At 46.9% G+C, this 23,824-nt stretch overlaps 2 protein-coding genes across 2 annotated transcripts in view; both read left to right on the top strand.

Annotated features, from left to right (window-relative positions):
• Nucleotides 1–6,964: 6,964 nt before the first annotated feature.
• Nucleotides 6,965–9,418, top strand: LOC131483222 (zinc finger and SCAN domain-containing protein 25-like). The gene is made up of 2 exons (XM_058680732.1): nucleotides 6,965–7,848; nucleotides 9,278–9,418. Exons 1-2 carry the CDS (start codon nucleotides 7,458–7,460, stop codon nucleotides 9,397–9,399), a joined length of 513 nt encoding a protein of 170 aa, XP_058536715.1. The 5' UTR covers nucleotides 6,965–7,457; the 3' UTR covers nucleotides 9,400–9,418.
• Nucleotides 9,419–10,358: 940 nt separating this feature from the next.
• LOC101531236 (cytochrome P450 3A6) overlaps nucleotides 10,359–23,824 on the top strand; it is a 330,285-nt gene continuing 316,819 nt past the window's right edge. Inside the window, exons 1-2 of the mRNA XM_058680736.1 lie at nucleotides 10,359–10,450; nucleotides 12,203–12,326. Coding sequence (XP_058536719.1) covers nucleotides 12,250–12,326 — 77 coding nt within the window. The 5' untranslated portion in view covers nucleotides 10,359–10,450; nucleotides 12,203–12,249. The remainder of the gene's footprint in view (nucleotides 10,451–12,202; nucleotides 12,327–23,824) is intronic.

Genomic DNA, 23,824 nt, shown 5'->3' with positions numbered 1-23,824 from the left:
GTGTACTCATTGCTTCCAAATTTGCTTTCTTCTTGTTTCTGGGGGAAGGAGAGAGACAAAACCACTCATGACTTTTCACATGTCCCAGTACCCAGGGATGAGGAACCACTACCTCATATCAACCCACAGTCTCAATGTGCATATATTCAAGGATTCTGCCCAGGTGGTTTGGATAGTTCTGCAATGCTCCATTTTCACTGATCCACAGTGATGTCACCCTCCCAATGTCCATTCGCTCCATTCACTGAGATTTTTTGCTGTCATCGTTTGTTTGGGATAGTTGTCCAGTTAGTTCTGTTCTGCTATAGCACCAAATGAATTGCCACATTCTCCTTTTCCAACAGGGCCTGTTCCACTGCTGCACCTTTTTCATTAAGTAGGACAGTTCTTGCAGGCGATTCCAAGGACCCAGGCCAGGCAGGTGTCCAAGCATTGCTGGATCCCCCACCCCTGGGGCTCATGAGCCTGACACCCACATAGTAGGACGCCCCAGGACCTGGGCCAGGAGACCTAAACCCAGCTGGATTCCCCACCCCTGGGGCTCACGAACCCCACACCCACCTAGTAGGCAGCCCCTGGGTGTTTTTTGTTTAGATAGGCATGTTCAACTGAAGAAGGGCTACTCTCTTAATCCATGCCTCAAGGGCAGTGTTGGGGTCTGGGAAGGTGGGGGAAAATGTTATAAGATGATCACATGAAGTGGGATTATGAAAGATAAAAACTGTACAGAATATAACCTTGACAGAATGTGTTGGAATCCATGACATTAGAAAGAAAAAGTCTGCCCCCAGATACAACTGTGACTCCAAGTGGGAAGCTTTTTTAAAATATGGTTTTGGGGGGCTGGCATTGTGGTGCAGCCAGGTAGGCATTGTCCAAGGGACGTGTCTCACATGGATACTGGTCCATGTCCCTACTGTTTTACTTGTGATCCAGTTTCTTGTTAATGGCTTGGGGAAAGCTGCAATGATGGCTCAGAACTCTGGACTACTGCCACCCACCTGGGAGACCTGGAAGAAGCTCCCCCTGGCTTTTGGCTTCAGCCTGGCTTAGTCCTGGAGTTTGTGACCATCTGGGGAGTGACACAGTGGATGAAAGAGGTCTCTCTATATCTTTAAAAAAAGTGGGGAAGACTTATTTATTTTTTAGGAAGGCTGATCATATTTATGGAGAGAAGGAAATACATAGAGAAAGCGCTTCCATCCGCTGGTTCACTTCCCAAGTGGCCGCAACTGCCAGAGCTGAGCCAATCCGAAGTCAAGAGCCAGGAGCTTCTTTCAGGTCCCCCACGCGGGTGCAGGGTCCCAAGGCTTTGGGCCGTCCTCGACTTCTTTCCCAGGCCACAGGCAGGGAGCAGGATGGGAGGTAGAATAGGCAGGACAGGACCTGGTGCCCATATGGGATCCTGGTACGTGCAAGGCAAGGACTTTAACCACTAGGCTACTGTGCCAGGCCCAGCTGATTTTGCTTATAATATTTTACTGGGAAGCAGTTTTGCTATTTATAGAGTAACCATCTTTTTATGGCTGCTGGATTTCAGTCATAATTAGAACTTTCTCATCTCAGTTGTTAGAAACGAAGGCCTTGCTCTGCGCTTCCTTTTGACTGTTAAAAAGCTTCCTGTTTTACATTTTAAATCTTTGATTGTGCCGGGCATCGGTCTTACACTATGCCTTCGAACATGACCAACTACTTGTGTATTAAACTGTATCCTTAGACGTGGCCTTGGTCGTTTACTCGCGTGTCCGTTTCAACCACCTACACAACTTTCCTCCCAGTCTCCCCGATCGTCCCACTTAAAGGTTCTATTTTGTTGGTTCGCCCGTTCAAAACCCAGCTCGGAGTCCCAGCTGGGCTTTTCCGACTGCGCAAACGCGCACGCGCCCGTGTGACGTGAACGCCTCACTCACCCGGAAGGCCTGCTGTGTGAGCTACCATCGAGACGCTCTTCCGAGACCTCCGAGAGAACTAGAGAGGAAGCGGAAAGGGCCTTCACTCACGCACCCATCTGACAGCGCCCGCCACTCGCTTCCGGGCCGCCTTGGGTGAGAGAGAAGCGGGCGCCTGTGAGGAAGCCGCGGGCGAGGGTCGGGTGAGTGCCGCGGCGGCCGGGCGGCGGGGCCGGGCCGTGTCACCGCCCGCGGGGCGTCGGCGCGCCGCGGCGCTGCTGGAGAGCCGGTCTCCGCCTGCCAGGCCTTGGCTCCGGGCGCGCGCCGCGTCTGCTCAGAGCCGTCGCCCGCGCTCCCGAGGCTCGCCGTGGAGGCCTGAGGAGGGAGCCAGGTTGACCTCGGCCGGCCAGGCTTGGTTTCACGTAGGGGTGTCCGCGACCCCCGAGGACACCCTGAAATCCGGTGGAGCCCTCTGAAAGGGGGAAGCAGTCGTCTTAGAAGCAGGCGCAGGGCCGTCTCTTTCTAGCATGGCTTCCGAGGCACCTGGGCGTTTGCCAAGCGCTTGAGGGCAGAGGTGAATGCGGAGCTTGTTCGATGGGGGGTGACAAGTCTGTAAACCTGTGCTCCACGCGCCCCGAGGGCACCTGTGGAGTGGGCAGATGCGGTGGAAAGCCTCGATGGAGCAAAGGAACAGGCCGAGATGTGGATTCGGATGAGAGAGGCCCCCATTAATACACAGGCACTCAGTAGAATTACAGGATGTTTAACAGAAGCTTGGAGGGGAATGCCTGCCCGGCTGTTGGTTTGCGCCAATCGGGGTGCGCCTTCTCTTTCTGACAAGCTTGAACTTGAAGCCCGCCCCTCCCCCGCTTAATCCCTCTGTTTTCAGCTTACCCTGTTTGATCTATTGCACGTGCTGTGAGAGTCAGGCTGCTGAGAGTCGTTATTATGTACGTTTCTAAAGAGTTATCTACGTTAAAATCATTTACAGAGAGGAGTTTCCATCATATGGTTCACTCCCCAAATGGCCTCAGCTGTCATGTTCAGGGCTCCAGGGTCTCCCATGTGGGTGCAGGTGGCTTTACCCCCATGCCACAGTGGTGGTTACTATTTTTTTTTTCTTTCAGTCTGAAAAATAGGTGAAGGAGGGTTTACCACACATAACTGCTTTAAGTTGTTATTATTATTATTATAATTGGAAAGGCAGATATACAGAAGCATCTTCCATCTATTCGTTCTCTCCCCAAGTGGCAGAAACGGCAGTGCTGAGCTGACTTGAAGCTAGGAGCTAGGAGCTTCTTCTGAGTCTCCCACGCTGATGCAGGGTCCCTGGACCTTGGGCTGTCTTCTTCAAGGCTACAAGCAGGGAGCTGGGTGGGAAGTGGAGCAGACAGGATGTGAACCAGTGCCCATATGGGATCCCAGCGCGTGCAAGGTGAGGATTTAGCCATTAGGCTGCCATGCCTGGTCCAGAAGTGGTTTAAGTTTTAAATGAAGTGCAGATTGCACATCCATAATCCAGAAATCTAAAACTGGAAACTTTAATAAGCTCACCTGAAATGAACAATGTAGTGATTTTGGGACCTGGTGCGATAGCGTAGTGGTTAAAGTCCTTGCCTTGCACCAGGATCCCATATGGGCGCTGCTTTGTATCCTGGTGGCCCTGCTTCCCATCCAGCTCCGTGCCTGAGGCCTGGGAATGGCCCAAAGCCTCGGGAGCTCCAGCCATTGTGGCTGCTTGGGGAGTGAACCAGTGGATGGAAGATCTTTCTTTCTGTCTCTCCTCATCTCTGTATATCCACCTTTCCAATAAAAATAAATAAATCTTAAAAAAAACCCAGTGTAGTGATTTTGGACCGTCTTGAATTTTTTATTTTCGAATTAGGACTGCTCACTTGGTGAGGTCTGTTCCAGTATTCCAGATTTTGAAAAACTGGACTCTGAAGTGCTTCTAGTCCTTCTCAAGTACTTTGAATAAGGGATATTCCACCTGAATATATTCACAGGTTTTTTGAATGATAAAGATGACACAGAATTCTTTTGGTTATTTTATAATAATAATGACACGTTGGCCCACTGTCTGTTGTAGGAACCATCATATTCAAGTTTCTAGTGAATTTACTGACTTTTACCTCTAACATATTGTCCCGATTTTGTCTGCTGCTTTGCTGTTAACCCTAGTCCAAGCCCCTTAGCTCCTGCTGGAACTATTGTTAGGTGCCACTTTTCTGTGCCCTGTTTTTTTTTTTTTTTTTTAAAGATTTCTTTATTGGAAAGCAGATTTACAGAGAGGAGGAGAAACAGACAAAGAACTTCTGTCCACAGTTTCACTCTGTAAGTGGCCACAATGGCCAGATCCCGACCAATCAAAAGCCAGGTCCAGGAGGTTCTTCCAGGTCTCCCACACAGGTGCAGGGCTCCAAGGCTTTGGGCCGTCCTCCACTGCTTTCCCAGGCCACGAGCAGGGAGCTGGATGGGAAGTGGAGCAACAGGAACACACACTGGTGCGCATATGGAATACCAGCACTTGGAATGGAAGCACTAGCCAGTTGAACCGACATGCTAGCCCCTAATCTGTTCCCTGTGACAGGCAGCATGATTTGTGTAAAACATGCTGTTCCCTGCCTGTCTTACTGTGGCTGGTCCTGGGTAGTCTGAATTCGGCCTGTCTCTGCTCCCCCATCTTGTTCAGCGTGCCCTGCGGTCTCTATGCTCAAGTCATGTGAGACTTGGCCTTGTGCTTGGGCTTGCAGAGTCATTCGAGCCTCCAGGCTTTGACCCGAAATGCTCTTTGACTGGCTCATTCTCACCGTGTGGGTCATAGCCTTGGGGGTATGTCTTCAGAATAGCCTTCTGGAAACTGGTTGTCCTCTATTAACAGAGCACCCTACTTTTTTCTTTACTAAGAGTTTCTCCACTTGCAAATTTATTTGCTTACATTAAAGAATTTTTTTTTATGCCTGCTCTACTAGTGTATTGATTTCAAGAAGGAAAGCTGCTTATTCATCTTGTTTTTTGTGTTTTCAGTTTCTGTGTGCCTGGCATAGGTGTATGTGTTAGTTGTACGTTTCTCCAAGTATTGGAATACTGTTGGCCCTCATGAGTAACCTAATTATATCCTGTGTTATATAAGGAGACTTATATAAGAGAAGTTCACAGAAAAATGGAGTGAGAATTATCTGTTTTGGTGCAAAAGTGTGTTGAAATCCAAGATAAGCTTGTACCAAGTGTCTTGTACCAAGATAAGCTCATGCTGTTAGTTTTTTAAAATTGGAAAGTCGGATTCACAGAGGGAAGGAGAGACTGAAAAAAATTTTCCGTTTATTGGTTCATTGCCCAAATGGTTGCAATAGCCAGAGCTGAGCTGATCCAAAGCCAGAATCCAGGAGCTTCTTCTCGGTCTCTTACATGGATGCAGGTTCCCAAAGCTTTGAGCTGTCCTGTACTGTTTTCCCAGGCCACAAGTGAGGAGCTGGAAGGGAAGTAGAATAGCTGGGACATGAACTAGCGCTAATATGGGATCCTGGCTCTTGGAGGTAACGGATTAGTCACTTGAGTCAACGTGCCGGCCTTGTTTTCTACTTTTTATTAATATAAAGAGGACAAGTTTCATGTAGCTCATATTCACATTTTTTTAATTAATTTTTTTTCAAGATTTTGGGGCCAATGCGTTGGCTGAACTGGCTAATCTTCCTGAAAGCATTTACATCTGATATGAGCACAGATGTGTCAGCTGCTCCATTTTTGGTCCAGCTCCCTGCTTATGGCCTGGGAAAGCAGCAGAGGATGGCCCAAGGCCTTGGGACCCTGCACCCACCTGGGAGACCTGGTGGAGGCCCCTGGTTTCTGACTTCAGGTTGACTGAGCTGTAGCCATTGTGACTACTTAAAGAGTGAACCAATGGATGGAAGATATCTCTTCCTCTGTGTCTCCTTTTCTCTATAAATCTGCCTTTCTAATAAAAACAAATAAATAAAAAATATTTTTGAGGGCCTGGCACGATGGTCTAGTGGCTAAAGTCCTCACCTTGAATGTCCAGGATCCCATATGGACGCTGGTTCTAATCCCGGCAGCTCCACTTCCCATCCAGCTCCCTGCCTGTGGCCTGGGAAACAGTCAAGGACGGCCCAAAGCCTTGGGACCCTGCACCCGCGTGGGAGACCTGGAGGAAGTTCCTGGACCTGGCTTCAGATCAGCATAGCACCAGCCGTTGAGGCTCACTTGGGGAGTGAATCATCGGACGGAAGATCTTCCTCTCTGTCTCTCTCTCCTCTCTGTATATCTGTCTTTGCAATGAAAATAAATAAATCTTTGAAAATATATTTTTATTTAAAAGATAGGATTACACAGAGAAGGAGGCAGATATTCCAGTCATTGGTTCATTGTCTAACTGACTACAGTTCCTGGGTCTGTGATGATCTGAAATCAGGAGCTGCTTCTGGGTCTTCCACATGGGTCCAGGGACCCAAGAACTTGAGCCATCTTCTGCTGCTTTCCTAAGTGCATTAGCTGGAAGCTGGCCTGGAAGTGGAGCAGTTGCCCCTTGAATGCTGGTTCTTTTTGGGATGCCTACACTGCAGACAGAGAATTAACTTGCTAGGTTACCTTGTTGGCCTCTAATTTTCTTTTTTGAGATATATAGTTAAACATTTTTTGTTTTCATCAGAGGCCGAGATAGATAGGGAGTTCCCATCCACTGGTTTACTCTGCATAACTGGTTTACACTCCAGTCCATAGTCTTTAGGACTGGAGCTGGGAGCTAGGAATGCAATTCAAGTCTCCTATATGTGTGACAGGAACTCAGTTATTTGAGCCAATATGTCTGCATTAGCAAAGTTGAGTTAGCAGCCAGAGCCAGTTATCAAACTGAAATCCAGGCGCTCTGGAGTGTGTTGTGTGTGTGTGTGTGTGTGTGTGTGTGTGTGTATAAAGATTTATTTACTTGAAAAGCAGTTACAAAGAGAAAAGAGAGGTCTTCACTCTCGTAGTGATTGCAACGCCTTGGACTGGGTCAGGCCAAAATTAGGAGCTTGGAGTCTTCTGTTTATGTGCAGGGGCTAAAACACTTGGGTCATCTTCCGTTGCTTTCTGTAGTGCGTTAGCAGTGAGCTTCATGGGAAGTGGGGCACCTGGAACCCAAATTGATGCTCAGATGGGATACAGTATTACAGGTGGTGGCTTAAACATGGATCCCCTAGGACCAGATACCAGGTCATGTGCACACCCGTTAATTCTGCTTTTCCATGCACTTTGTGAAGTACCCTCATATTCTGATAGTACAATAGTATTGTTGCCACAGTGCAGCCCAAGATAATTGTGAGTGTAAGTCATATCCTGTGAGTTTTCTGTTGATACCTATTAGGTGTTTAGCACATACAGAATTGTGTTGATATGACTTCCATCATATGTGTTCAGTCTTTTGAAAATGCCTCATAGGCAGTAATCTTGTAACAGAACATTCCTGGATGTAAAGACAAAACTGGGATGGAATGACCATTTTGGTGTCATTGTATTCTCAAAAGGGTCGTTTGTGCCGTCATTCTCAGCCATCTGAGAGGGAGTGTGAAGATGCTTAAGGAGCGCCCAGGGATGGCGGAGGATCCTCAGCAGCAAGCGGGCGTTCCTGTGGTGAAGCTGGAGAAGGAGTTGCCGTGGGGTAGGGCAAGGGAAGACTCGAGCCCTGAAACTTTCCGTCTGAGGTTTCGGCAGTTCCGCTACCAGGAGGCAGCTGGTCCCCAGGAAGCCCTCAGGGAGCTGCAGGAACTCTGTCGCCGGTGGCTGAGGCCCGAGCTGCACACCAAGGAGCAGATCCTGGAGCTGCTGGTGCTGGAGCAGTTCCTGACCATCCTGCCCCGGGAGTTCTATGCCTGGATTTGGGAGCATGGCCTGGAGAGTGGCAAGGCCTTGGTGGCCCTGGTGGAGGGCTTGACGGAGAGAACACTGGACGCCAAGGCGGTGGGTGAGAAGGGGGTGTCCGGATCTTGTGGTGGTGGTGGCGTGGGAAGGGAGTTTTCAGGAATGGACGAGGTTGACCAAGCAGTGGGAATGGATGAGGCCTAGAACTGTTTCCCCGCTCTTCCAAATTGGAACCCAAGTAGCCCAGACTGAAACTGGCACTGCAGTATGGGATGCTGGCGTTACAAGAAGACAGCTTAACTTGCTGTGCCACCTGCTGACCCTTCAGGTCCTCTTTAGACAGCAGTGGGTTTTTAGCCAGAAAAGCCATTCCCATGGGTGATGCTGAGGGACTTGAAGCCTCTGTAGACCTCAGAGTGCGGCTTAACCCTACTTTTCTTTAGGACCTCAGGCCCAAAGAAGGATCCCTTTGTAGACCAGGCTTCCCTTTGGGCAGAGGTGCTCATGGAAGTAGAGGATGTCACGTGGTACATGCATGTTGGCCATCGGCTCCCATGGCCTTTCTGTGGTACTGTTCTGATGGCACCGGTGATTTTGTACCGCAGATGCCTCCTTGGAACTCTGCCCTGGTTCTGTCACTGAAAAGGGAGAACAGGACTCATGAACTTGATCTCTGCAAAGCCCAGGCATGCTGTGGCTTCTCCTATTTGTGACAGCCTCTCCTGTTTGTGACTGTCACCCCTGACTTGCTGTCTTTTTGTGGAATCCTTAGAGGATTTTTTTTTTTTCTTCTCCAAACTTGGGTGGTTCAGGAAGGACCTTGGTTTCCCTTGCTGTGGCTGGTTGTTTCATACATACTGATTCATGGCGAGGTATAGATCTTGCTTTTTTATTTTTGGTTTTGTCAGTTGGTACTCTCCCCCTCTCGCCCTATTCTTCCCTCCCCCAGTTAGTGATGAAATTTGGTCAATACCAAGGCAGGCAGAAGAGACCGCTTGTCAAATAACATGAACCATTTGAAGCTGGTCTGGATCTGACACGGGGAGATCAGCTTTCTTCATACCTCCTCATTGATGGCGTGGGAATAAGTTCAGCCAGCTTTTCCTTCCTCTTGCCTGAAGCTGGGATGGTTTGTTGCCTGTTTCTCCTTTTTTTTTTAAATTGATTTTATTTTGACAATCTTTACATAGTTGATTAGGGCACAAAGGGTCAAGGGCTATAGGAAAGTGGGTAAGACTATTGTTTCCACATTATTGGTTTTTTTTTTCCTGTTTCTGGGGTAAAGGGGGAGATAAAGGGAGAAGCGATTTCATCGTGCTTGGAATGGCGAGATTGGCAGCAGTTCAAAACTGTTGAACTATCAAAACCATTTGAGCAGGACCTTCGGAGCATGCTCCACATCGGGGACCCTGGGATGGGGTGGGAGGCTGGGTGGGGCTTCTCCCTTTATTTCCTTTTGGCTTTTAATTCAACTCCTGTCATAACCACCTTGGCCAAGCCTCATTCTAACTGATGCTGGAAACTGTCTTTAGGTTCCGTGTCCTGTGCAGGCAGAGCAGGAGGAGACAGCACTTTGCAGAGGCACCTGGGAGCCTGGCGTTCACCCGGGGCCAGTGGAGGTCAAGCCCGAGTGGGAGCTGGGAACTCCTGGTGAAGGAGTTCAAGGCCTGGACCAAAGTGCCGAGGAGCAGCACCTCAATCAGGACCCTGGAGGTGGGACACAAGCCTTCCAGGAGCAGGGTAAGGTGCACGCTGCAAGACTGGAGGGTACAGAGAACTACTCTACAGGCAGCTCTCATCTCTTAAGACGCAGCAGAGGATAAACCGAGCGTTCTGTGAGGTGTCTGTCTTTCCTTTTTTTTTTTTTTTAAATCTTATTTAGAAGGTGGAGTTGCAGAAAGTCAAGGAGAGACAGAGAGCTTCTATCTTCTGGTTCACTCCCCAAAGCAAGGAGCTATGTGGGTTCAGGGACCTAAGGACTTGGGCCATCGAATTAGCCAGGAGGTAGATCAAAAGTGGAACAGCTGGGGTGTGAACTGGTGCCCCCATGGGATGCTGACACTGCAGATAGTGGCTTAGCCTGCTGCACCTTGGTGTTGGCCTTGTGAGGTGTCATTCTTTATCTCTCTGGCTGCCCATAGATCTCAGTAGGCAGCAGATGGCTACTTTGATTTTCTGGTTTCTGGTGGTGGTGGTAGTCGTGGTGGTGGTGGTTGTGGTGGTGGTGAGGGTTTCCTGGGATCACATGCTCCTACCCTTTCTTCCCCTCACATCCCTTCCAAAAGTCGCCAGAGATATGCAGCTGACCTAGGGGAGTATTTTTAAGTGGACAAATCATATCATTTCTCACAGTAACATGTGACGATGTGTTATATGTCTCAGAGGAGATTATTTGCAGAGTGGGACCAGAGAACATGGTGAACCGTGAACGGTCAGGCTGGCCTGGTTTTCCCAGTGAAGAACGGGGTTGGGGTTCCCCAGGTCCCTTCGTTGTGACTTCAGTGTGGTTCTGTCTGGAGTCTCCTGGTTCTTGTGGCTGTGTGTTGGGTGGGTGTGCCCTCTGATGGGCTGTCAGCCTGTGCTGAACCTTCTCATGCCTTTTGCCCTGCTCAGTGCTGCCGATGCTTCCGACTGGTTCAGGCCTCCCTGTGGTGAGCACCAGAGACCAAGAGATAGCAGTTGGGTTCCTCACAACTGGATCCCAGGTAAGCTGTGACTTGTTCCTTCGGAGAGCCTGTTGCATCTTTGATGGAGGTTCACCTCCTCCAGGGTTTCCCTGCACACTGGGTGCCATCCGCATTGCCCAGTCCTCCTGCCAGTCTGGTGCTGATGGATATGATAGCTTGACTTGCTTTTCTCTGCTACCCTCCCCAGTTGCTACTTTGCATTGAGCCTTCTACCTGTACCCTAAGCCACAGGGTCTGCTGTTGCTTCTACTCTTAAAATGTGAGGAAGAAGACATTGGAAGAAACTCTGTAGGCATATCCAGGCTGCCGTGGTTGGCCTGCAGATGAATCCCCATGGGGGTTACTCAGTGCGCTCTGTGCTTCTCTTCCTCTGGGGCTGTCGTTGGCCATGTGGCTGACTGAGCACGGGGCTCCCTGAAGACTGAGCAGAGGATTTTTCTGGCCCATACACGAAGCTGTGGGGGTTTGGGCCTTTTCAGTGCATGCTGATCCATTCACAGAAAGTAATGAAAGACAAAAGACGTGTGGGGTTCTTGCCCAGGGAGCTTGATCAGGGAGGTGGGACTTCCTGGGGCCTGCCTTTTCTAAAAGGGCCAAGGTTTGAGGAGTTACTTGAAAAGGAAAAGGGGTTGTAAGGCAGAAAAACAAAGCAGATTAATTCCAACTTAGCTAAAGCCCTGTCCGAGTCAAATCTTAAGCCATGTCTCTTGCTGTGCCTGTTTACAAGGATGGAAGGGAGTGAGGAATGTCTGTCCTTCCGTTTGGCCACATCCTTCTTTGCCGCCATGGTTATCATGATGTGGTGAGTGAGCATGTGACTGCATTTGTGCTCACATGACATTGCTCTTTATTTTTGTTTTATTTGAAAAGTAGAGAAATGGAACTAGATAAAGATCTTCTGGGCCCGGCGGCGTGGCCTAGCAGCTAAAATCCTCGCCTTGAACGCCCCGGGATCCCATATAGGCACCGGTTCTAGTCCCGGCAGCTCCACTTCCCATCCAGCTCCCTGCTTGTGGCCTGGGAAAGCAGTCGAGGACGGCCCAGTGCATTGGGACCCTGCACCCGCGTGGGAGACCCAGAAGAGGTTCCTGGTTCCTGGCTTCGGATCGGCGCGCACCGGCCCGTTGCGGCTCACTTGGGGAGTGAAACATCGGACGGAAGATCTTCCTCTCTGTCTCTCCTCCTCTCTGTATATCCGGCTTTCCAATAATAATAAAATCTTAAAAAAAAAAAAAAGGTCTTCTAACACTAGGGTAGTTGAGAAGTTAGTCAGGTCCCCTGTCAGGGACTCAGGATACTTCCCAGGGTGTATGTTAGTATAGGAAGCTAGATTAGAGTGGAGACAGGATTTCTACCCAGGTGCTCTGATAATGAGAGGTGGGCATCTGTAGTGATGTCCTGACCATTGGACTCAACACCCACCCTGTGACATTGTCAAGATGGGCCTGGCTTTGAGGGTAAATCCCTGCCAGATGCCAGGATGTATAGGTAGCTGCTCTTGGGCTATGTTGAACTTGAGGAAGGAGTGGCAGGTGCCAGTGGAGTGGGGAGGAACACAGTGGTTGCTAGGGACCAGCTGAACTGGTGGCTCATGCAAGCCTGTGTCTCTGTCATGAAGTGATCCGGAGCCAGGCAGCTCTGCTTCATGAGCAGGTGGGAACCCCGTTCCTGTGTCTCCTTGCTGTGCTTGTCCCTGGTGGTGTCCCTGCCTTTTAGAAAGTTGGACCTCAGTGTTGCTTTCTTTGTCACTGCCTTCTGTTGTGGTTTCAGGGATTGGGAGCCTTCAAAGACATGGCCCTGTCCTTCCCTGAGGAAGAATGGAGACAAGTGACGCCAGCCCAGATAGACTGCTTTGGGGAGTACGTGGAACCTCAGGCCTGCACAGTTTCTCCAGGTAAGACTCTGTCTACCCCAATGGTAGAGAGTGAATGACTTCTGAAAGCTGCCGGTCAGGAGTCAAAGAAAGGGGATTTTATGGCTGGCTTTATGTGCTGCCATGCCAAGAAAGGAGTCAGATGGCTAAGTAACAAGACACATGGCTGTCCTTCAGGGTAATGAAGCAGCTCAGTGTGTTGAGCTTCACATCCATCCCCTGTGTCTGTAATGGAAGGACACTGAGGATTGAAAACAAGAGAGAAACAGCAGGCTGAAAGGCCTTTGATCTTGAGCAGATGTTTGCTGAACACTGTGTGAACCCCATGAGGTGGCTGTGTGTTGGCGCAGGAAGTGAGCAGAACTGAGGTACACGGAACCATGGGAAGTGCAGTGTGTGTGTAGGAGGGTGCAAGGCTGCCTAGTAGGGGTTGAAAATGAAAGGCTGGTGCGGCACTGTCATAGGACTGCTTGAAGTGTTGGCTGGGTGTGAGCTGTAGTTGGAGCCTGGGAAGATGCCATCCTCTGTGCACACTGGGAGCTCCTAGGAGGAATAGCAGTGGGAATGAGGCAGTCAGGGTGAGGGCTGTGGGGGCAGCCAGGGAGGACACTGCAGCACCTGGGGCTGCCACAGCAAGGAGCAGCGTGGCATCTGGCTGAAATGAGGAGAGCAGTGTGGTTGGGATAGGTTCTTGGCTGTTCCTCTGACTCCTTCCTGTCACAGCTCCTTGGGTGTGTTGTGTCCTGACCCCTCATCTGCACTGACTTCATCTGGCCTATTACTCTCCCTTGAAATGTGGCCAGGAATGAACAGCATATGGGAGAACCCAACTGGGCTTCACCATTTAGTAACTGTGACTAAGTGAGTATATCGGTTTACCTTTTCAAGTCTCAGTTGGCTTAGTCATGCCAGTGGGGTTGTGTGTGGAACATGGCCTCGTGGCATTGTGAAAATGAAATCAGATAACATGTCCAGACATGGGGCAAGGGTGGTAATGTTAGTTCATTGTATATATTTTTTTAAAGATTTATTTATTTTTATTGGAAATTCAGATTTAGAAAGAGAAGGAGAGGCTGAGAGAAAAATATTCATCTGCGGTTCTCTCTGTAAGTGGCTGCAGAGGCTGGAGCAGAGCTGATTGAAGCCAGGAGCTTTTTCTGAGTGTCCCACCCTGGTGCTGGGTCCTAAGGGATTGGGGCGTCCTCCACTGCTTTCCCAAGCTCCAAGCATGGAGCTGGATGGGAACTGAAGCAGTTGGGACACGAATTGGCACTAACATGGGATCCTTGTGCATGAAGGCGAGGAGGATCTAGCCACTGAGCCATCACACCAACCCCACTGTATAATTCTTTAAAAAGTTTTCTTTGCTTGAAAGGCAAAATTACAGAGAGTCAGAAAGACCTTTCATCACTGATTGATTCCCCAAATCGCCACCAAAGCCAGATTGGGCCATGCTAAAGCCAGGAGCCTAAAATTACATTTTGGTTTCCCTCATGGGTGGTAGAGTCCCAAGTCGTTAGGTAATTTTTTTCCTGTTTTGCTGGGTGCATTAACAGGGAGCAATATTAAGGCATCCTTTTATGAATATTTATTCATTTATTCATATAGTGAGTACAAAGATTCCTTTCAGTACAAAATAAATCTTTGTCACTGTATATATGGCCAGTGTGTTCCTTGTCATTATGAAGAATCAAGGATGTTTACCCTTAGTGTCATGCAGTTGAAGTGAGGAGGCCTACTGTGCGTCATATTGGTCATTGGAATGGACCATTATTCCAATGAAATGAAATAGTCATTGGAATGGAATAGGGTGGGGGGGCTTTAAGAAGGGGTTTGGAGACTGAGTCCATGACACCGATGGAGTGGCTGCATATGTCTGTACCTTATACATGGGAGATGTGAGGTTGCTATGGGAGCAGGGACGTGGGAGCCTGCAAAGAGTGGCACAAGGCAGGGGCTTCTTTGGTGGGAGGCTTGCAGCTTGCATTCCAGTGCCCTGCTCCCATCTTAGGGTGTATCTTTGCCAGTGGTGGTGCTGTGTGGGATGAGACTTTTGCCCTGCATCTTCAGACTGTTTTTCGCCCTCATGGCCATTTTTCTTCTTCTTTTTTTCCCCTTATGTATTTATTTGAAAGGCAGAGTTACAGGAGAGAGGAAGGAAGAGAACATTATTCTATCTGCTGGTTCACACCTGCAAAGTGCTGCAAAAGTTGTGGCAGATCTGGGCTGATACCAGGAGCCTAGAATTATATCCTGTCTCTCACGTGCATGTCAGGGGCCAAGCACTTGGGCCATCTTCTGATGCATCCCTAGGCTCATTAACAGGGAGGTGGATCAGAAATGGAGCAGTTGGGACTCCAACCAACTTGTATGGCATATTGGCATCACTGCCAGCATCCTCACGTGCTGCAACACAGTGCTGGCTCCTCCTCGTTATTTCTATTCTAAAGGCTGGTTAAGCAGCTCAGAATTTCAAAGTAACCCAAGCATATTCCTATAAATTTGTGTGGAGTGTGACCTTGGAAGTCTATTTTTCAGGCAGACTGTCTTGTCTGTGTCTCAACCTTCAGGTCTTGATGTTTGTTCCCTTGTCATTCCATCTCTTTGATAACTGTGGGCTGGGCCCGAATCTTCATCTGTGAAGAGGACGTGTGTCTAGACATGTGTTGGCTTAGATGGTTTCTCAGGTTGCTTCTGGTTTCTGGTTCTGAATAAATGGCCAACTGCTATCCTGTGGTTGGGATTGTAGTACTGAGGGCAGGAGGGAGACAAATGAAGGACGGGTAGGACTTTGAAGCTGATTTGGCATTATGGACACAGATGGTAGGTGTTCATGAACCAGTCTAGAGTGACTTGTTGGCCTGTTCATGCGGTGGTGAGAAGGAAGAGGTTGAGGTTGGTGGAGTGAGGCTGATCGTGGACTGTGGGCTAGCTCTTTTGGGGAATGTTTTCAGCCTGGAGTGATGTGGGTAAAACTGCTTGAGGAAAATTCTCTTGGCGGCAGGGCACAGTCAGCCTACAGGCAGGAGCCTGAGAGCAGGACCCAGGCTGGTGGCTGTGGAGAATGGGTTTACAGTCGGCCATAGCTGAGGGAAGGAGAGTCAGAAGGGGAGTGTAAGGTCTTGGTTGGAGGACAGGGAGATCCATGAGCTCATCCCAGAGAGGGAAGAAATGCCTTCCTGAGGGAAGGGCTCCACTTGCTGAATTTGAAATACAAGTGTCAGTAACAGGAAGTAGCAGGAAGTGAGGCACCTGGCCTGAAGGCCTAAATATTATGCACTATTGCATACCTGCTCTTTGCAGGAAGTATGCAGTCCATCTTGAAGTTGAAGACAGTGAGGCTGTCACAACAATTGAGTAGCTAAACCAACATGGAAAACAAGACCTTGGACTGCCAGGTCCAGTCTCTCCACCAGGAAAGCATTCTCCCAGTGTCTTTACTTGTGCCCACATATTTCCTTTTATTCATTTTTCTCCAGCTCTATGTCTTGCACATTTGTTGTTGTTGTTTTTCCCTTCTAATTTATTTTGAATTTTATAATACAATTCCATAGGCTTTGGAATTTCTTTTACTCCCTTCCTACAATCCCTTCCCCCGGTCTTGCATATTTGTAAAACATTGCAAATTCAAAAACCGGAGTGTAGTAATCACACCTATATCTGTATGCAAATGTAGCTTTTTTTTTTTTAAAGATTTATTTATTTTTATTTGAAAGCAGATTTACAGAGAGGAGAGACAGAAAGATCTTCCATCTGCTGGTTCATATCCCGGCTGCTCCACTTCCCTTGCAGCTCACTGCCTGTGGCCTGGGAAAGCAGTCGAGGATGGCCCAAAGCCTTAGGACCTTCCACTCGCGTGGAAGGCCTGGAAGAAACTCGTGGCTCCTGGCTTTGGATTGACTTAGCTTTGGCTTTTGTGACTGCTTGGGGAGTGAACTAGCAGAGAGGTCTTTTGTCTCTCCTTCTCTCGGTGGATCTGACTTTCCAATAAAAAAGTAAATAAATCTTAAAAACAAAAAAGCACAGGGGTTCCTCTTCTCTCCACTCCCTGTCTCACCTACTTAATATTTTTCCCAAGTTATTACAATAGCATAATTACTCATTCTATAGTCACAAATATTCTGATATAAAGGTATGATATGACAGAGGAAAAAGAAAAATTAAAATAATGTTTAATAAAAATGGACATCCTACTATTGTTGTGGAGTACGAAAGAGATCACACTGGACCCAAGCATAGGATGTTAGGAAGAGTCTTTATTGCCCGAGCTTAGTGACAGCAGTGCCTGCTACACTCCAGGAACCACTGCACCGTGTGGCAGAAGTTGGGGGGTTTTTAAGCTCTTGTCTTTCAGATTGAGAGCTGTACAGGACAGGGTTTTCATGCATTCAGTTACCAAGTGCAAGAGGCAGGAAGGGAGCTACTGGAGCCCAAAGTTTTCCTGTAGTTAACTAACGTAACCTAGTACAGTGGGGGGCAGGAGGGGCCAGGTGAATGGAGACTGCAGAGCCAGTTTTGTGCTGTCAGTTAACTTGAGTGGCACAGGAGGCAGGGGAAGTGGGATGCGCACGAGGAACCTCCAGAACCAGTTTTGTGCATTCAGTTAAGTTGAATGTCATGAGAGAACAACATGGAAACTCTATTTCTGCACTGTCCACTGTCAACCTGTCAAGCGGGTGTTCACCATCAACTCAGATGCACCCCATCACACTATTAGATTATTCCTAATAATAAGATGGATACAAAGACATATAGGGGAGAATCAAGAGCAATCCTGAGGACTTCTTAACAGAAGGTCATATGCACAGAGCAGAGAGGGGACCCCAGAGCGGAGCAGAGGGACAAGAGGAGGCTTGTATCCCAACCCTGAAGACTCCCGGATCCTCACCAAGGACTACATCCCAACTGCCAAGGAGACCACAGGGAATTGGAGTGCCTTCAGAGGCCAAGAACTCTGAGGTTATCCACTCCCGCTTGGATCTACCACATGGGTGGAAGAAGTCCAAATCCTTCTTCACAGGATCCAAGGGCATCAGAACAACAGCCAGGAGCCCTGAGCAGTCTGCAGAAACAGAACAACAGTAAACTTCCTTGGGGACTAGGGAGGGGAGCTTTCTCTGATCCTTGCTTGGTTCCAACTTTGGGTCCCCACCCTCTCTTGCAATGACCATCAGGATTGCTCCGGAGACCCCAACCAAACAAACAAAAATCTAGAATAGATAGAGAACAACAAGGAAAGCTTAGAACCAGACAGGAAACTGTCAGCGTGGATTCACTTATGCCTTACTAGTTGGAACACAAAGATTAGTTACTCCTCACTAGGGTATTGAGGATTTCTCTGCACACCCCTCCTAAAACTGTACTGCACCTAAACTGTTGACATATGTCTTGTTAGAGTTGTAAGCCAGTCTAGGCTACCCGAAAAAAAGCCAAGTTCAGCAAAATTATGCTTTAACATTATAAACTGCTAAATATTATAATGAAAATAGACACGAGACAGCTGAACAGTAATCTATAACCATTTTAAGGTGTATAGAACCCGGTTGTCTATAAACTAAAATTGAAATGTCAATGAAGGGGGCACAGAATGTGGTAAAGAACTTGCATTTTTTAAAACATATTGGTTACTCAATATTATGTCAATTAATTCCATAATGTTATAAATTGTTGCTGATGTTATGTTGGGGCTTTTAATTGATCGGGATGATACTCTGCCGGCTCTACCTTCAGACCAGAGATGGTTTCCCCAACAAGCCATTGAATTTGGACAACAAGATGCTGGACTCTATGCTTGGTATATGCTTGCAATGAAAGAATCTCAACTGAACTTGAACTGTGATTATGCAACAAGGTGGAGGAATCCACCATGGGGGAGGGTTTGGAGAGGGGTTGGGGGAATCCCAGTACCTATAAAACTGTGTCACATAATGCAGTGTAATTAATAATAAAAAAAAAAGATGGATGCTGTATCACAGTTAATTCCCACTATAGCATGTGTGTTCTGACAATGGCAGCCCTAACATAACTCAGTGTCATAATTCCATCCAAGAAATCAAACTTAAGTTCCATGTATATGGTATCTAACATACTCAGATTTCTTCAGGATCTGGTTAGGTCAAGCATTGCTCTTTTTTAATTAAGAGATCAAAATTGGAAACTACCCAAATGAACATCAATTGCTTTTTTTAAAGATTTATTTGTTTTTATTGGAAAGGTAGAAAGAAGGAAAGATCTTCCATCCACTATTTCACTCCTCAGATGGCCACAACACCTGGAGCTAAGCTGATCCAAAGCCAGTAGCCAGGAGTTTTTTCTGAATCTCTCACTTAGGTGTAGGGTCTCTAGGCTATGAGCCATCCTCTACTGCTTTCCCTGGCCACAAGCAGGGAACTGGAAGGGAAGTGGAGCAGCCACAACATGAACTGGTGCCCAGGTGGGATGCGGTACTTGGAGACGGAGGATTAGTCACTTAAGTCATCATGCTGGGCCTCCATCTAGCACATTTTTTAAGTTTTTAAGTTTTTTAAGTTATGGTAGCTCATTTATTTTTTAATTCTTAAAAATTTCTTTTGTAATTACTATTATCATTTTATGATACAGTTCAGTAGATCCTGCGATTTCCCTTCCCACCTCCACAAATTCCCTCCCCGCTCCAACTAAGTTTCCCTATATTATTACCATAGTATAGTTCTTCATAAATAGTCATATGTCCATCATTGCAGGCAAGGACAGTGGCAGAGTCCAGCATCCTATTGTCAAGATATAGTAAACAGTTTCATTGGGAGTGCATCTTTAATCTGGAAGTAGAGATGAATGCTGTATTGTATCCTCATATCCGGATATGACTATCTCCATTACACAGTTATTATACATCCCCTTAAAAACAAAAAGCCACAATACCAAATCAACAACAGGAAGAAAAATTGAAGTTTATAATGCCATGAAGTTAAATAACATGCTGCTGGATATGATAATCTGCATTACACAGTTACTATACAATCCCCTTAAATGAAAAGCCACAATACAAAATCAGCAAAAGGAAGAAAAAAATTAAAAATGCCATGAAGTTAAATAACATGTGGCTGCATGACTAATGTGTCACTGAAGAAATGAAAAAGAAAATGAAGAACATTATTCAAGAAAATGATGTATGATCTATGAGTCAGTGAAAATTTAATGAAAAATTTTGATGAGATGAAACTAAAAAAAAAAATCCATGAGATATAATTTCTGCTGATGTTGGTGAGATATGTCTCCTCCTTGGAACAAATAGATGGGTTTCTTATTTTAATCCAGTCTACCAATTTATGACACTTGATTGATGATTTTAAGCCATTTACATTCAGGGTTAATATGAATGTGTGGTAATTTAGTCATGTCATTAAAACAGTGGGTTGTTCATTGATTTAGTCTTCTGTTGTTATTTTGCTAGGATGTTCTTCACAATTGCCTTTGGTTTAGGTGGACACTATTTTCTCTGTCAAGAAAACATCTTTCATTTGCAGGACAGGTTTAACTTTTTTTTAACTTTTTTTAACTTTTAACTTTTTGAACTTTAACTTTTTACTTTTAACTTTTAAATTTTTTTTTTTTACTGTGGAATTTTATTTCATTTTCAGAGACATAGGAAAGCTTTGCTGGGTATGTTATCTTAGGCCAAAATTTTTTTTCTTTGAGAATCTGGAATATGTCATTCCATTGTCTTGTGGCCGGTAGAGTTTTCTGTGAGAGGTGTGCTGTGAGTTTTATTGGCATTTCTTTCTATGTCAATTGATTTTTTTTTTTTTTTTTTTTTTTTTTTTGTAGTCACAGATTTTCTCCTGGCATGTAGTGTTTTCTCTTGAGAGGTTAGCTGTGAGTTTGGGGTTTCTCTATAATTCACTTGATTTTTCTCACGCGCACATTTAAGGATTTTTTTCCTTAAGTTCAGCTGAGGAGAGCTTGATTATCATGTGTCCTGGTGAAGGTTGCTTTTGATGAACCCTGTTGGGAGTTCTGTGCCCCTCCTGGATGTTGTTTCCCAATTCTTTCTCTAGATTAGGGAAATTTTCCCTTACTATTGCATTGAATACCGTTAATCCCAACTTTCTCTTTCTGCACCTTCTGAGACTCCCATAACCCTAAATGTTGGGCCTTTTTAATAGTGTCTTTAAATTTTTGAATACTTTTTTAACTTGACCCAGCTCTGCTTCCAGCTCTTTGTTTGTTTCTCCCTAGTAACAAGAAATATCTTCCAGTTCTGAGATTCTTTCTTTTGCTTTGTTCATTCCATTTTGGAGACTCTCCACTGTACTTTTAATTTGTTCCACTGTATTCTTCATGTTTGATATATCAGCTTTCATTTGATTCATTTTGTCTGCTGTTTTCCTGTGTCTGTCAGTCTCCAGGTGTGCCTCTGCTATCGTTCTGTCGTCTTCTCTCTCCTGGAATGTGCCCTCTCTGCATCACACTGGCTAATGTTTCTCCATCTGTTTAAACGTGTCCTTTCGTATTGCGCCATCTTGATTCTCCCATCTATCACATTTGTAAATTGGTCCTGATATGGCATAATACATACATCAGTGAAAGAGAATAAACTATGCTGTACCCTGCCGGTGAATTTTGCAAACTGAGCAAAAGAATCCAGAAACACTGTATGAGTCAGTTTTATGAAGTTAAGGAACCAAAAGAAAAAGAGAAGGTCTGGGCAGTGTGTTCTCTGGGGACAGGGCCTGGTGCTGGAGGGGTGGAGGTTGGTCTTTTGTGTGGGAGGTGTTTGTAGAGGAAAGGCCTTGGGATCTCCGTTTATGTCTTGTAAGGTTTTACTTTGGTGAAAGGCTCACATAGCGGAAAAATGGATAAGAGGTGATAGCTTTGTCCTTCAAATTTTATCATACTAAGAAGAATGTAGTACGGTTTCTTTTTATGATCTCATGGCCTTCCCTGAATGAATTCTCTTCTGCTTTAAATACCACTTGTCAGATCTTTTTCGCCCTATTCCTGGCTTCTATGTTCCTTGATGATACCTTTTTCTTTTTTTTTTTCTTCATTCGCTTCCCCCTCTTGTATAAACATCTTTTCTTAACTCAGAACTAACTAAGGGAGATCTGAGTAAGGATGCAAGTTGAAGCCAGGGCCCCTTAATTGTGTGAAACATACCCATGTGGAGTTTTTGTCACTGGAGCCTTTCTGACAGCCTGGCTTCATCCAGCTGACGGTTCAAGGCATCTTCCTAAGTCAGTACCCTGTGTGGCCCCAGGGATGCAGTGGGAATACTTCGGGCAGGAACTGGAAGCTTTGCAGGTGCGTTGCCATTCTGTGTGTCTGCAGCAGGTTTGCAGTTACCTGGTGAGGGCAGAACGTCTCATCCAGCAGCTTCATGTGGACGTAAGTGCTAGAAAGTCTGAGTGCTGCAGAGGTTCAGTAGTAGAGAACAATGAGGGTGTGTTTTGGAGACAAAAATTAGCATGTTAGATTTTATAGGCATTGTGTTGAGTTCCAAGAGAATTCAGTGTGAAGGCCTGCATTAAGATTTCTAAGACTCTGAAGAGAAAGGGCATTTGGGTAGAAAGAAAGGAGAAGCCTAAGTGAAGATTCAGGTCCCCTAAAGTGATATATGTTGGCATTCATCAAGGGGATGAAGGTAAAGAAGTGTTAATGGGACATGGTGGAAGTACGGCTTCCACAGAGTCTGTCTTTATCTCCTTTTTCTTATAGGTGCTGGGAGCAAGGAGAAGGAGCTGAAACCACAGCAGGAAGACCTCAAAGAGGCGTTTACTGGACTGACAGAGGGGTTTGGGGAAGTCACTCTCCAGGGTGCTGGGCTTGGGCGGGCCTCTGAGCAGGAGCCCAGTGGCTCTGCGGGCAGCCTGCCAGGGCTTCCTCCCTCTCAGCAGGGCACAGTCCCCATTCCTGATGAACTCAAAACTCATAGCTCCTTCTGGAAGCCCTTCCAGTGCCGCGAGTGTGGAAAAGGCTTCAGTCGAAGCTCCAATCTTGTTAGACACCAGCGCACACATGAGGAGGAGAAATCCTATGGGTGCATGGAGTGTGGGAAGGGCTTTACACTGAGGGAGTATCTCATGAAACACCAGAGAACACACTTGGGAAAGAGACCCTATGTGTGCAGCGAGTGCTGGAAAACCTTCAGCCAAAGACACCACCTTGAGGTCCACCAGCGGAGCCACACAGGGGAGAAGCCCTACAAATGTGGGGACTGCTGGAAGAGCTTCAGCCGGAGGCAGCACCTGCAGGTCCATCGCAGGACGCACACTGGGGAGAAGCCTTACACATGTGAGTGCGGCAAGAGCTTCAGTAGGAATGCCAACCTGGCTGTGCACCGGCGTGCTCACACTGGTGAGAAGCCGTACGGGTGCCAGGTGTGTGGCAAGCGCTTCAGTAAGGGTGAGCGACTGGTCCGGCACCAGAGGATCCACACAGGAGAAAAGCCCTACCATTGCCTGGCCTGTGGGCGAAGCTTCAACCAGAGGTCCATTCTTAATCGGCACCAGAAGACTCAACACCGCCAGGAACCCCCGGTACCCTGAGGGAGGTCTCATCATGCAGCCTGACTGCTGGGCTTTTGTGGTTGTGGAGGATGGGATGCACGAGGTCACCTTGACCCACCCTCCCCCCCCACTCCCAAGTCCATGGAGAGGTCAAGGCTTGGCGATATAGGGCTCCCAGAGGGCATAGCTGCTTGCACCTTACCTATTTGGTGCTGATGATTTCTGCTACCATCTTTTAGTTCAAGCTGAGTGGGTGTTTGTACCCACCCCTGGAACAAATGTGGTAAGGAAGGCAAAGTTTTCTTACCTGTTGGCTGCTTGAGCTTCATTTTTCTGAGGGCTTTATCCTGCCTGCTTCTCTCCTCAACTACTCTCTTCTATTTAGCAAAATTGTTTTGGACAGCTACCATGTCCTGCTGCAGTAAATGCTGACGGAGAGGTGGGTGAGGCCTGTGTTTGTGAGCATATGGGAAGCTGTAACCTACCAAGTGTGACAGTGAGTGCCACATCCCTTGCGGCCTTTTTTTTTTCGTCTCCGACTGTAGTATTCTGCTCTCATCTGTAAAATTTCCCTGATGTTACTTCTTGCACTGTAACAACCGTCAACACATCAACTATTGGAAATAAATATTTTGCTATTGATCACTGAATAAACAGTATTTTTAAGAAAAATTCCATTCTGTAAAATGACCTATTTAGTGAGTCTGAAAAAATGACCTGGTACCAATGCCCTGTTTGATGGACCTATAGTGTGTATAAATTGCTTCTGTACGTGTTCTCATGGTTTATTGCACAAGTACTTTTTGATTGAGGCCCTGGAGTGTGCCAGGAACTCTTCTCGGTGCTCACGGTCCATTGTTGTCAAAAAAGGAAAGAAAATGGCTTGACCTCAGAGTTTATGTTTTAGTGAATGTGCCTGATCTTCAGAATCTGGATATTTCCATGAATCCCTGGACATGGGGTCCGAGCCCTTGTATTTAGTCTTGTCAGTTCTTGCCGTGAAATGCATTTGCTGCCTACCTCTTGTTATAA

The sequence above is a fragment of the Ochotona princeps genome, chromosome 24 (genome assembly GCF_030435755.1).
Source record: "Ochotona princeps isolate mOchPri1 chromosome 24, mOchPri1.hap1, whole genome shotgun sequence".
Lineage (NCBI taxonomy): Eukaryota > Metazoa > Chordata > Mammalia > Lagomorpha > Ochotonidae > Ochotona > Ochotona princeps.
Note: the sequence above shows the minus strand (reverse complement) of the source record. Positions and strands in the feature narration are given on the sequence as shown.

Bases quoted from the DNA above. Each gene is read 5' to 3' on its own strand.
- LOC131483222 (XM_058680732.1), top strand. From the start codon at position 7,458: ATGCTTAAGGAGCGCCCAGGGATGGCGGAGGATCCTCAGCAGCAAGCG. The intron at 7,849-9,277 runs GTGAGAAGGGGG...AACTGTCTTTAG, and splicing joins ACTGGACGCCAAGGCGGTGG to GTTCCGTGTCCTGTGCAGGC.